Here is a 14920-nt window from a genome sequence, read left to right on the forward strand (position 1 = left end):
CAAAATGTAGCTTCCAACGTGAAATGTGGTATTCACTTTCCTATTCTTCCTCGAAGATGTACGATAAGCGCTCATAATCCAGCCATCACTTCCATGTCTCATCTGAAAGACAGCACCTCCAGCAGAATTGTATTCATTATACTGTGAAATTTATTTGTTCCTGCATAAGAGAGGAAAATGCCTGTTGAGTCACCCTCACCTTCTCATAACCAGTCTTTATAAAAGTCTCTCATCTAAGTTCTCATCAGTCCAGTTGGGCTTAACTCTCTTACAATCTGCTGGTTTCACACAATCATAATATACTGTGATTGAGACCTGTACAGTTATCAGCTAATATAATATAATATAATATAATATAATATAATATAATATAGTCATAATCTGTTACTTGTATAAAATACATTAAATAAGACATTTTTAGTTGGGTTTTTTCCTGGAGCCACATACATTCCTATTGTTAACAAGGCCAATTTCAGAGAAAGCTTCACTGATCCCCAATGCTTTTGATCCTATTCTGTATTTTAGGACCACACCACGCAGGAGAACCTAAAGGAAAAATCCAAAGTCACAGGAGGTACCAGCAGTAGCACTGATAAAATGGGAGACAAAATCCCATCGGAGGCAATGCTTCACCTATTGCAAAGTGCTTTCAGCAGGCAGATGTCCCAGAATCGAGCACCAAAGAAGACTCCAAGTGAAAAGTTAACTATTCCATATGAACATTTCTATCAAGCCCTTGAAAAATTAAACAAGCCCTCCCAGTTAAGAGACTCAGAGGAAAGTCTATACAGTGACTACGTTGACCTTTTTTACAACACCAAATCATACAAGCATAGAGATGATAGACTGCTGCAGGCCTTGGTTGATATTTTGAATGAAGAAAACTAAAATGTATGATACAGCACTGGAGTTGGAAATATTCATGCCCCTCCTCCCCCACCTACTCTTCCCTTGCCAGCCCTGTATTTTACACTCTAGTTGTACAATTACTGTTTTGAACACTTCATCCTTAACAAGGATGTCAAGAAGGGAAAAGCAGCAGAAAGTGTGAGGTACTAAGCTTATGGGTGTTTGTGATCGCTGTATTCAAGGTCTTTCTTCATTACTATCAAAGTAGATGGTTTCTTTCCTGTGGCATGAAATACAACTGTAGGCCTCAGAAAATGCAGCCCTCAAGTTCAAACCCTTTTTCTTTTACTTATTTTTCCACACTTTATTCTCTGAGCAAGCATTGAGCTTGAAAATCAGGGTTGTCAAGCCATTCTCAACTGAACTGCCAAAGCTATGGGGAGATACTGCCTTCTCCAGGCCTGTAATAAATATATCAATCCTTATCACACATGGCATCCACTTAAGATTTAACACTAGCTACAAATGCTATCACAAATACAGATTCCCTGGCCATTTTCCAGATGACAACCAACCCTAAGATCTCTGTTCTATAGGAAAGAAATCTAGAATGGCTGGAAAACTTGCAGTGCGTTTGAGCTTTGCAGACAGCTATAAATCAGAAGACTCCATTATCCACAGTTGAAAAAAAAAGGATTTGACTTTATTCTGATCTCATATCAGTAGAGTTTAAACTAAAATGAAAGTTAAAATGATATATAAAAACGCAGACAGAATCAAGCCAATGATCCCCATCACCAGTGGTATTGTAGAAAGTACAGCAGCAAAGTCTGTAATCAGCTTGTTTTATCAGTGATGTTTCAGGAATCTTTGGTGGATTTTAGTCCTACCAGGGGCTGAGGGCTTGAGGCCAGGCACTGGGGACAAGTCTAGAGCAATTTCACCAGCAAACTTTTGGCTCTGGACCTCATCAATGGAGTTGGGTCCTGTTCTCCCGGAGACCTGCAGCAGATGCGGTATAGGCAAGCTCGAAGTAGGCATAGGGAAGATATTTCCATAAGAGATTCTGTAAAATGGGATGACAGTGTCAGAGGTTGATTGCAACAATTCTTAAATCCTTTGGTGAATTGAGAGGAAAATGGACAGAGAGTAAAAAAAGATGGAAGAAGTTATCATGGGCAAAGGAACTGAAAAAAGGAGGAAAAGAATAGGTAAATGGGGAAAAGGTTGAAACAAAATTGGGGAGAAGGAAGGCAGCCATCAAAGACAGGGAAGATGAAAAAAAAGGACAAAATATAGAAGAGAAAATAGGGAAGGAAGAGAAATATGGAGAGAATCCCCTTGAATGACAGCAGGTAAACTGCTAGTTTGACTTGGATGGTGGGGGGTTTGCTGGAACAGAATGGTCTGAAAGGGCAGCACACATCTCAGCAACTATACTTCAGACACACATTTGTAATGGGAATGTGAGTTGGCATATATTTTGTTACTCATAAATTTGAAAAGAGAGTATGTAGTTCTGTAAGCAGGTAAAAATTGGAGAAACCTAGGGCAGGGGAATACAGGGATTTCAAGTGGTAGAATAAAGGCAGTGATTAATTACAATGCCAAAGCTGTCTAAATAAATGCTGACTAGATTTACCTCCTTTTCTCAAATGTCTCTAAATGTCTTTTCCAAATAGATTTTAGAAATACATATCACTGTTCCAGTATCTCCATTTCACGAGTGGTACTGGTGTCTCCCAAACTGGGAACTTTGCTCTGCATGGATGCAGATTTTCAAAACCACTGTTAAATCCTCATATTTAAAATAAAAACCTAGGTACTCTAACAATAGTTAATCCCACTGATAAAGTAACCAATTTAAAAAAAACAACAGGACTTCTTTTATAAGAATTTAAAAAAAAAAACTCAGATTTCTCATTCATTCAGATGGTATCATGTAGTTCTTGGATTTAATTCTGCACTATGCCACTTTTAATTGGATTTAACTCAGTTGGCTTAAGAATTCCTACTGTACATCTTCAGACTCTCAAGGCAGTGACTTCTTGTTTGAAGTGTGTTATTACTAAATTTCCTCTTCCTTCTCTGTCTTTCTCTCTTTTCCTCCTCACTCTCTTTCTGTTATATTAGAAGTTTTTCTTGGAGGTAGGAAGTGGTCAAAACATGGAAGTGGTTGAAACCAGAAAGCTTTCTTGTGTTTCTTATGATGTCCCTTAACACTAAGACTTAGAAAGGCAGTTTAGAGAGGTGCTGACAGGAAAACATGACTCATTTCATAGCTAGGAGTGGACAGCAGGGTACACGAGCTAATTTCTACTCCTGCTTTAGTTTTGAGTACTGGGAGCTAATTGTTATGTCATGAGCCTTAACAGCGACTGTCTTCAGGGAGCAGCAGTAAGAGCAAACCCCCATTGCTGTATGATTACTTCACGCTTTAGTAACAGCAGATTCAATAATGGTCCATAAACAGTGTATTCATGTTAAATACATTATATGTATATAAGTTATATACATGACTTTTCCTTTGTTTTAAGCCCAATTCCAATGTTATAGCCAAAGTTTCATCAGAGAACAGCTTTAAAATTAATCTGATGAAAGTCTGTCTCTTGAATGTTTCCAACCCAGAGTATATTGTACAGACTTAAATTATTTTTATTGGTAGTCTTTTCTTGGTGCCTGTGTGGGTTTTGTGAAAACTGTAAAAGGGAAAAAAAGATGTTTTCTCTCAGAATTTTAAATTATATTTTCTTTACAGGTATTTATAATATATCAAAGATTTTATCAAACGGACAGAATTTTAAAAGGCATAATAAATTATATTAAAGAACCAAATTTTTCTTGAGAAAGAGAAAATTTCATCCAATAAAGGTATTTTTAAAAGGCATGTTCCAACAGTAACTACAACATGTATGTGATGTGCTGTTAAAATTACATTTGTCTAATAATAGCATAATACAGTATGTTAGCAGAGCGCAGAGTGTGTGGTCTTAACATTTGTAAAGAAAACAAAAGATAAAGTCAAACCATGGATTCAGTTATCTGGGAAATATAACATTTCATTAGACTTAAGAACAATGAATGGTCTCATCACTGAGAAAATTTGATGGTGGGAGCAGAAAATATGTACTTTATTATGATCAGAAAATTATAGAATATGTATTTGCAACGCAGAAAAAGAAATACGGGGTGGGTCTTTCATGACTGGAGCCATATGATGCTTCTCTATTGGTTTCAATGAGAGAAAAATTGGTTCCTGAAGATCTGAAATGAAATTCCTTCTTCCTGTCTCATATAAAAGCATGTCTGCAGTCCCCTTACAGTCGCACAGAACTTATAATGAAGAGGTACACAAGAATAAGATAAGGGGAATTTTACTGAAAACACAGATCTTGATTTTCCACTGTCTTGCAGCTGCATAAAAGCCTTCAACCTCTGTTTTGCAAGGTATTAAAATAAATACACAGAGTGCAAGGCAGTGAAGTAAACAGGCCCTTATATTCTCACAGTAAATGGCTTGTGGAGTGCTTCCTTTGAAGAGGACAACTGTGTGCTAGGGCAAATCTGATAGAAGTGGCTCCTGCTTCAAACACTGGCTCATATCCTTGGGCAGGGACGCATCAGGGAAAGGAAATAACATGTTGGGGTACACCAGGGGAAGGAACATACTATAATGCAGAGGCATTAAAACAGTCTCTCACTGCCGTGTTGTTCTTTAGGACCTGGTTACCAGTTGTGTAAGTTAGAGCTGCTTTTGACTTAAGCAGGTACTAGTACACAATCAGGAAGACATAACTGGGAGCATATACAGGAGTTGCCTAATTAGCTCTGCAGTAAAGTCTCAGCATCTACATGTGTGGCCCTAGGAAACTAATAAATGCCACTGTATGTTAGTACTTGTCAACACAAGTGCTATCCTATGGTGGCGTTATTTAGTGTGCTGCAACATACATGTAGACACTAACAGGGCTAGCTGGGGCATAAGGGTGCTTCACTGCAGGGGCTGCTTGCTGGCTAGCCCCACACTGGAGCACCCTTATGTCCCTCCACACCATGCTGAGCTGGGTAAGAGCAGCCCCGGGCTGTCAGGCTGACCACCTGAGCTCCCTGCCAGCCAGGTCTGCTCTTCCTCAGCTCGGTGTGCTGCAGTCCTGGGCACACGTGTAAACACAGAGTCTAGGAGCAATAAACTCTGGCATGAACTGCACCAGAGTTTATTCAGTCACATTAATAGCACACATGTAGATACATCCACCGTTTCCCAAACAGTCCCATCTACCCTTGAACTAAGTAGGTCTGAGCCTTGAATGAAAAAGCTTGAACTTTCAAAATTTAAACTTTCTAACTCAAAAACCTAGAAACACTTTTTTAAAAAATCAACTCTGTTTTGCTTTTTAAAGTTTCAGTTACCTACCTTACCAACCAGGTTTGAAGAGAACTGGCTCAATGGTGGTAAAGTTATTAACCTGTTAAGATGACAATATGTTCATAGATAAAGTACTTTTTAACAAATATGTGCTGCTTTTAACTAATATGTGTTTCCAACAATAGATAACTAATGTGCACAAACACCATTACTTATCTATAACTTTCTAATAATAATGCCAATTTTTTCTAAAATTGGCTTGATTATTAAATGTCAATGAAATCTATAAAATACACCAAGCTAGACCAGTTTTGGCCTTTTGCATTATCCAAGTGCAAAGTATTTTTAATGAGGCACATATTCTAACCTAAAACTAACGGAACCACTCTTCTCAAACTTTGTCACCCTTCAGAAAATTCTTTCGAACTGAAAAAAAGCCTGGATATTTCCAACCCAAGAAGAATTTTTTGTTTTTAATGGAAAAGCTAAAAATTATATATAGACTAGAAGATAGGACTATATTAGGCACTTCAGAATTTCTAAAATTAGGAGTGAAGAGGCTTTGTATGGGTAGATTGTGTGATCATGGAAAGTAGAAATTATTAAAATTCACCCTGACTATGGATCCTGGTGCTACAGACGGTCAATTCCATATGAATAGGAACAGAAGCAGTAACTCAGGGAATTATGCTGAAAAGTTCCACTTTCTCAGAGAGGTAAGAATTTCTTAGGCTAGGGACAGACATTCAAAAAGCCTGAGCCTGAATTGATTCAATCTTTGCAGGTTAGTCGAACCTGGCTAGGCTAAATCAGTTTTGTAACCAGACAGATATCCTAGAAATGCAGGCACATGCCTGCAGTGGCTCAGGCTAGAAGCTGGGGGGGCGCTAAAGTAGCCCTCAATTCCTTCCACAGCATGGAGCTGAGTGGGGCGTGGCCAGGCTCTGGCAGGAGCTCTGATTAGCCCAGCAGGAAATTGATAACAGTGCTTATCACCTAATTAAGAAAACAACACAGGGACATTACCAGCTACCTGTTGATTCTATCTGTTGATTCAGCAGGGACCATAGCCAGCATGTGGTCTGGTAGGTAATATACAGACACCTCCTCAGCAAGGCAGAGGGGAGGGGAGAATTCCTACTTAGTAGGGAGTGGTAAGGGGAATGGGGAAGCAGCCCACAGTTTCTGGAGCTCTAGCCAGGGAGCAGAAGGGAGGGGCCAGGCCTGCTGTGGGGCAGAGAGCCCTGCCCAGCCCAGAGAGCATGTTGGGATGCTGGGGGTATCTGATTTATCTTAAACCAGCAAGGGGTCTGGGACAGACATTCTCAAACTGGTTTATGTGCACTGAACATCTGTTTTGTTACAGGTTTAAATGAGTTTCTGATCATTTAAACTGGTTTATGTGTAATGTCTGTCCCTAGCCTTAGTGGGCATGTCCAGACGAGTGTGCATGTGCCTCTTGCCCTGTTTCAAATCCCTTTGAGACAGGGCAAGAGGCACATGCAGAAATGAAAAAAATGGTCCCTGTGCTGCAAACTTGCAGCGTGGTTAGAAAATTAGACCCCTGGATATCCAGGGGTCTAAAAAAAATGGAGTTAAAAAAAGCAGGACAGGGAATGGTCCCGGACCATGTCCTGAGGCAACTGGAGCCTGGGTCCTCCATGGAGATGCTCTGGCTGCCAGAGCATCTCTGAGGTTGGCCCCTCACCCTGGTGCTGAACACACGGCCTGCCCATGCAGGGCAGGCAGCTGCTTCAGCACCAGGGCTCCAGTGCCGTAAGTAAGGGGTCGGGGGGGCTGGAGGAGGGGGGAGAGGACTATGGGGGGACCCCTGCTAGCCCTGCCCACTCCCCCAGCCCCCCCAGCCCTGCCCTGCCCAGCCCCACACCCCGCCCGCCCCCCAACTCCCCCGATCCCTTTTCTGCCCATCCCCACCTCCTGCCTGCCTGCCAAGCCCCCCAATCCCTTTTCTGCCTGGCCCCATCCTCCCCAGCACCCCAGCCCCCTGATCCCCCCCCCCAGCATCCCAACACTTTAAAACAAAACCAACCCCGCCCCCTACTGCACTTACCAGCAGTTGTAATTGCCGTCTGTATCACTGGGGCCCTGCCCGCAAAGCACGGGGCAGAGGGACAGCCCCAGTGGCCCCAGCCCAGGTCCTCCTGCCCCTGCTGCCCTGTGCTACCCGGGCAGCCTCTGTCAGGAGGCCCCTGAGCTGCCCCCCTCCCCAGCCCCTGTTTCTAGGGTAAGTAGAGGCTTTTTTCCCCATTTTTTCTTCTTTTTTCTTTTTAAAGTGACAGTGCCTGGGATTCGAGGGATAGCCATGGGGGCCTGGGGGTGCAAGTGGGGGATGGGGATGGGCAGCCATTGGGGGGTATGGGGGGGCAGCCATTGGGGGGCTGTAGCAGCTGGCAGGGGCTGGGGCCAGGTGGGGCAGCAATCAGAGGGCTGGGGTGGGGCATGTGGGCCTTGCACGGGGGTGGTACCCCTGTGGGGGCCATTTGGCCCCTGGTGGGGGGTCATAATACTTGTGTGGGGGCTGTAGCCCCTGTTGGGGAGCTGTAACTCCTGTGGGGGGCCATAGCCCCTATGTAGGGGACCAGAGCCCCTGTTGGAGGGCCATAGCCCTTATAGGAGGGAAGCAAAATATATATTCATGTTTCATGAATTCATGAATACATGTATTTAGAGTTCACTGTATCATTATGATAGAGACACTGGTAGGCTTCCACATTGCTTTAACACTGTAGATATATCAGTAAAACATTGCCCAACTGATCACTGTCTTTGTCTCACTCTCTCTTTATAGTGGTCTTTTGTTTTACTTGTGGAGGAACATGGATTTGGGGTATTTTACAGAGTGACTTTGGGATTTTTTTTATCAGGGATTTTTCAGTTTTCCAATAGGGAACACCAGAGTTCCTGCTATGGAGGTCAGTGGCAGGACCCTGCCTGCTCAGAGCTGGAACCTTGGACCCAGCTGGCTGTGGCTGACCTCCTGGCCAAATGGGGCCAGGAGGACATGCTTTGACAGTTCAAAGCAGGCCACCACACCTGGTACATCATCTGGGCAATAGCTGCCCAGATGGCCAGGCAGGGGTACACATGGCAGTAGTGCCACACAGAGGCCAACCCTGCAGCCACAGCCCACTGGCAGCTGGCCCAGAGGGGCACATGCCTCTACTGACTTTCCAGTCCCCATCTGGGTCTGGCAGGTGTGCACCAGGTCACAGCCAGACAGCAGCCCCCACTGCCAGACTGCTGCAGTGGGTAAAGGGTGCAAGGAACTGTCAGGGCTGCTTCAGCAGTCCAGCTGGCACAAAGGGTAGTTTCTCCAGGTATCAATTGGCTGGGCCCCAGAAGCTCCTGAGAGCAAGTAGCCCTGAGCTACTTTCCAAGGCAGCTTTTTGTACTGCTGGGGCCAGGACAGGGCAGCTTTTTATACTGCTGGGGACAGCACAGGTGCTGGCCCCAGGCTCTAGGTCCCCCTGGCTGCAGATCTGGGAGAAGCCAGGCAGGGTTATTTTGCCCCAAGTGACACAATTTGCTCCACAACAAAGTGTGCATCCAAGCACATGCACTGAGGCAAAAAGCCCTGGCTCAAATTTGCACTGCTTCTATTTAAGCTGCTGTAAGCACATGTGCTTGCATGTGGACGTGCCCAATGTGATATCTTCTATTGGAATGACAATGCATTTGAGATAAAGTTAGACAAACTTTCAAATGCAAAACATTCTTTATCGGATCTCACTCTGCTTTATCTGACAAAGAATGCATTCAAAAGCTTGCCTAACCTTATCCCATCTGCATTGTTAGACTAATAAAAGATATCATCCTAAGAATTTCTTACCTCTCGCATAATCTCTGGACCATTACAACTACAACATAATTCCCAGTGCATTTTGTAAACATTACAAACTTGAGAAAGCAACAGGCTCCTAAAGTCTTCAGGCATTCTGCTTTGAAAGTATATTTATATTTAAAATGTAGGATAATCATTATTATGATTGAAGGCTAAATCTACCATGTCCTTAGCTATATTGTTATACAGCATACTTTCACATCTGAAAATATTACTAAACAGTCAGAGGTCTCCTTTCATAACAACCATTCTTTTTTTTCTTAAGAGAATTGTGCTTAATGTGTAACCTCAGACAAGAAGAAATCATCAGGCACTTTCAAATACACAACATTACAGAGAGCATCCGCCTGAGGAAATGTCTATTTTTCCTTCATTCCACTCCTGACCCATTAAAGGGTGGAAAGGCTTGAGCTTCAGTCTCATTCAGCATAAATACAAATAATTTAAGCAAATATTTTGCTACTTAATGACCAAGGTGCTCATTAAAAATATTGTTTATTTCAACATTCAGTTTATGAGAAAAATGTGACCTGTTGACAAATGGAAAGTTGTCTCAAATGCAGCAAATGCAACAAAAAACAAGTAAGCCATGTAGGGTTGAGTTCCATCAGAAACATAATGATGTGGCCAGGTGCCTGGGGCAGCTGCCACACACAGGGGCAGTGGCAACTTCCAGTTCCTGCTGCACCACTGGTGTGGTTGTGCGGCTGCAAAAGCAGCTGCTTTTTTCTGACCTCCCCCATGTGCAACCTCAAGTCAGTGCCTGGGCAACTGCCCTGCTTCAGTTATGCCAGTGAGTTCCATTCAGATACCAGAACAAAATCAAAAGACACAATAAAAAGAATACAGTTGTCAGGAAAATAGCTCGTAATAATTACATTATTTCAGCTGTTTAGATATCTCTGCACAATGTAGTTTAGTAAATATCTTTTCCCACACTATGTCAGGTCCCCTGGGGCTCAGACGCAGCTCTTCTGTGAGTCAGGGGAACCAGTGGAAGTCACAAGCCCTTGATGGACAGTGTATAAGAACCCTGACACTTGGCTTGGCAACAGTGTTTATAGTCTTGTATTTGGGACCCTTCTGCATTGCTTCTGTCACTGTCTCTGCCCTAGACCATCCTGCCTTGTCTCTTGCCCTGCTCCAGCCATTGACCTTCGACCATGGGTGACTGGTGCCTTCCAAGTCTAGGGGGCCACCAGATCAGGGGCGGGGGCGGAGATCCCACAATGGCCGATTGCTGATCCAGCAGCGAAACCAGAAGTGCACTTCCCTTCCAGTGGCACTTCCAGTTCTGCAGCTGGTGCTTCCAGCGGGTGCACAGCCAATCTCAAGGGGTGTACATGCATTTGCGTGCACTGCCTATACATCACCAATGCCCTTGGCCCTTGTTCCTGCCTCACCCCCTGCCTTAGACTTCAGTACCTTCTTCCTGCTTACTCTAAAGAGTTCTGAGTTCTCCAGCTCCTGACTTCTGGCCCGGCCTCAAACATGGATCCATTTCAACCTAAGGCAGCATGACACCCTGGACTTAAACTGACACCCAGTATTGTGACCCTCAGCTTCTGAACCCTGACCCCTCCCCACATGGCAGGGCATACCTGTGACACACTGTGACATTCTTCACCAGAAATAAATGGGTTGGCTGGTATCTCACGTTGTCACTTGTTGTTTAACTATGTACAAACAACAAACACTATGCTCCGAATCATAAGTATACAATATCATGGTCCGCTACATATTCTGATAAGGAGGTGCACTTAGAACTAAGGGCCCAGTTTTCCTCATGCTAGTTCTCAAAGTGCTCTTTGAAATAAAACAATAAAGGGTAGGCATAGAGTAAAGCCATATGTCAACTCCATTAAAGGTAGTGAATTAGTGCAGAAGTCCTAGATTTTCAGACCAACAAGGTTAGAGTGCATAGCATTGCAAACACTGAGGAACCAAAGGGCATGTACATGTTCAGTGTCACACATCAATAACTACGTCAAATACCCTGTGGCTCATATTTAGAAACTAGGATATTAAAATATATTATTTTAAAACCAGCTGTTAATTTCTCTGTTTCATTACATAGTGTTTCATTTATTGTTTTTCTGACTGCTATAGCAAGCCTGGGAGATGTATTTTTAAAGAATAGTTAGAAACATAGAAAACAGACTGTTGATTAAATATATATGTAACCAGTTATTTATATCAGTACCTATAAAGTAATTGGAGTTTATTAGCCACACATAATATGCTTTTAGAAATAAATTTAAATATGCATTTATGTGAACTTAATATGTTCACACCAATTGCAGATCTTGGTTATACTGAGAAAGACCAAGAGTGGAAGAGAAGGAGTAGCAGTGTGATTGGAATTGTTCCAAGCTGAGTTTTGTTTTCTTACTTTTCCTGCTTTTGTGTCAGGCATTAATATCGACAATATGTGGCAGTTGTTTTCTGAAATATGTTAATTTGCTAACTGATTGAAATACTGCCATACAGTTGTCTTGGTAGAAAAATAAGTTTTATTCCTCACAAAATATTTGTCTTCCAAATTGGCAAAAAATCACTTTGGGGAGTGTCAGGATGGAGAAGATAAAATATTTTTAATGAAATATCTGTGTGACAAGGGATTTTTTTGGTTAAGTGTTGCATCTTGGATTATTCATTCAATCACTACAGTTACTATTTTTAAATAGCATTCATTGATTTTTTAATTGTTTGATATTTTAGGTTTTGTATGCCAAGGTGAGCCAGCTGGGGTCAAATTTTCAGTGGTGTCAAAAGCCCTTATCTCCACCAGGTGGAGTTACTGGTTTTTGCCATCTCTGAATATCAAGCATGAACTGTATCAGGATGAGTATGAACTCAAAAGCTGGATCCAGACCATGCCAGGACAAAAAATGTAAAACATGCCAACACATCGCCACCACTCCCACAATAACTACATCTCACAACAGAACCATCACCATTCCTGGATCTTAAAGCTGCACCTCCAGAAATGTAATATATCTCATCCAGTGCACTAAATGCCCTGATGGAAAATATGTAGGAGAGACCAAACAACAACTGTGTACCAGAATGAATGCACACTGAAAATCTATCAAAGACAAGAATACCCAGTTACCTGTGGGTGCGCACTTCTCACAAGACAACCACTCTCTCTCTAATCCTCACAGGGAATTTACAAAAGACCTTTTGTAGACAAGCCTACAAACTTCACTTTATAAAACTACTGCATACAAAAAATCATGGACTAAATATAGACATTGGATTTGTGGTACATTATAACGTGTCTGCCATCTGATAACCCTAGGTAACCTCTCTACATTTTACCAGTTATGCACTATAACCAGGTCAGCATTCCCTCCTTTCCCCAGCCCCCCAACTACCTGTCTCATACCTATTACTCATCCCCTCCGATCTTCCCTGCCACACATTTGCATTTTGGCTTAAGTTTCTATTCCACTCAGGACAGCACACAAACACCAACAGATTCTCCCTATAACTGAAGAAGGTCATTTGTGCCTGAAAGCTTGTAAAAAACAATTTTCCAACTATTTAGTTGGTCTAATAAAAGAGATCACATTTACCCCAAGAACCTTGTCTTCAAAAGCTGAGGCACTTCAAATCAGTGCCTGGTCCTGAAAATGTTGACCTGGGCCTAGTCAATGAGACAAGGGCTGCACTATCAGTTGCTCATATACAGCCTCACTTCAGGCAAAATTTCCTTTGACAGCAGTGGGGACCCTAGCAACAATAAACTAAATCACTCAAGTGAGTACTACAATACATTCCTCTGAAGCACAGGAGAATGCTTAAATCGAGCTTAAGCACCTGAGTATAAGGGCAGATTTCTTCTTAAACAAAAAAGGAACAGAGGGACATTATGAGCTGAGCTGTTGATTAGATCCAAAAAGCCCTAAGCTGACACTGCTGTCTGGCACAGCACAGACAGTAGCCAGTATGTGGTCTGCTAGGTAATGCTGTGTGTCTGTGTAAGGCAGAGGGGAATGAGAGATCCCTACTTAGCAGGGAGTGGTGGGGGGAGTGGGGGAGCAGGAGGAAGCCAGGCAGATGCTGCTGTGCCTGCAAGTCTCTGCCAGAGCTGCAGCCAGGGAGCAGAGGGGAGGGGCCATCCCTGCTGTGGAGCAGAGAGCCCCGGCCCAGGCCAGAGAGCATGCCGGGATGCTGGGGGAGTCTGATTTAACTTAAACCAGCAAGGGGTCTGGGACAGACATTGCATAAACCATTTTGACCCAAATCAGTTAAGTGTGATATTACATTCAACCACCTCTATCTTAAACCAGTTTCAGCCATTTTCAAACCGGCTTATGTGCACTGAACATCTGTTCTGTTGCAGGTTTAAACCAATTTCTGATCACTTAAACTGATTTATATATAAAGTCTGTCCCTAGCCAAATTGTTTACTGAATAGGAAAGGACCTTGCTAAAGGGTCTTTATATATTGAATAAGGGGTACATGATTTAAAAGCTCTTCCTAGTTATTTTGTGGGTGGGTCTATCCCACCTCTGTAACTAGCCCTGGAGCTTCTACTCTCACTTCACATGTATCAAATCCTGGAAATGTGGCGTGTAGGCAGCATAGAACAACTTTGAACATGCACTCAAAGGTCCTCCCTGGCCTTTGTCTTGGCAAACTTCTTGGCATGTATTCAGGGCTGCCTTAAACTAACTACACTGCCTCATTTCCGAGATTTGGTACACGAGGAAAATGGGAGGAAAATGCTTCTAAGTGGTACTCATTGGGCTCAACACAGGAGTGCTGGAGACATGTGGTGATATGTTCCATTTGTCTCTCTACAGTTCTGTATCCAATATAATGAATCATGCTTAGGTTTCATCCTGTGAGCAACTGCCCCTCATGAGATTCTTTCTTTCCACTGTACTGGAGTTCAGCACAATGTAGTGCATCACTTTCCCTTTCCTTTAGAAGAAAAGTAATTAATTGTCAGTGCACAAGAACATGTCTTTAGCAGTGGGACAATGAAACAGAAGCTTAGGGTACATGCTATGGATCTAACAGCATGTCCATTAAGCTTGTGAGTTATACTGTCTGCACAATTTTATTTTATTTTAAAATTTAATGTTATTTAGTAAGCATTTTTGATTCCTTCAGGATACCCCTCTGAAATAATTCTCTTTTTAAGATCAGGAGAATTGTATCCATGTGGCACTGAAAAGTTGGACCATATTATTTATATCATCATACTTTCTTCATGTAATCACATGCTACGCAGTGCTTTAAAAATACATAGTGACAAAAGATCCATGACTGAAAGAACATACAACCATGGGGACAAATTTTGCACTGCCCTGATGTCAGTTCTGAGTGAGTTCACTGTCTTTAAAGGACTTCTGGAAAACAATGTACCTGGCTCTAAGATAGATATGAGTCACAGCAGGGATCATTGTTGTGTAGGAGGGGAAGAGATCATGGAGACAGGAAATCATAGACTTGAGACACTGTTTTCTACGTTATTCTCTTTGATAAGTGGAACAACTTGATGTTGAAACTGTCCTACTTTTGACCTTTCCTTATTTTCTCAAGGAGATTCAGGATGGTAGTATCATAAAGACCTTTCGTTAGCTCATACTGATGAATCATGTGTCCTTTATTTTGTTTTAAAATTATATACTTGCTTGCTCCCGGGTGCCTCCTGATCCTGAGAATGTCCTTTATCCTGAACCCACAAAGTCAAAGGCCAATATTTTCAAATATCCAAGGTCAGGCATCTTAGGTCAGCTCTTCAGGTGCTGTTAATCAACATAGTTCCTTTTGACTTCTATGGAGTGATGTCAGTTTACTCCAACTGAGGAGATGGTTATTAGGG

The 14920-nt window shown here is 42.5% G+C and overlaps 1 protein-coding gene across 1 annotated transcript in view; it reads left to right on the plus strand.

Annotated features, from left to right (window-relative positions):
* PCSK1 (proprotein convertase subtilisin/kexin type 1) overlaps positions 1–3823 on the plus strand; it is a 37794-nt gene extending 33971 nt beyond the window's left edge. The window contains exon 14 of the mRNA XM_014597215.3: positions 526–3823. Within this exon, the coding sequence (XP_014452701.1) occupies positions 526–888 (363 nt within the window). The 3' untranslated portion in view covers positions 889–3823. The remainder of the gene's footprint in view (positions 1–525) is intronic.
* Positions 3824–14920: the final 11097 nt, after the last annotated feature.

Source organism: Alligator mississippiensis, chromosome 3, assembly GCF_030867095.1.
Source record: "Alligator mississippiensis isolate rAllMis1 chromosome 3, rAllMis1, whole genome shotgun sequence".
NCBI classification, from domain to species: domain Eukaryota; kingdom Metazoa; phylum Chordata; order Crocodylia; family Alligatoridae; genus Alligator; species Alligator mississippiensis.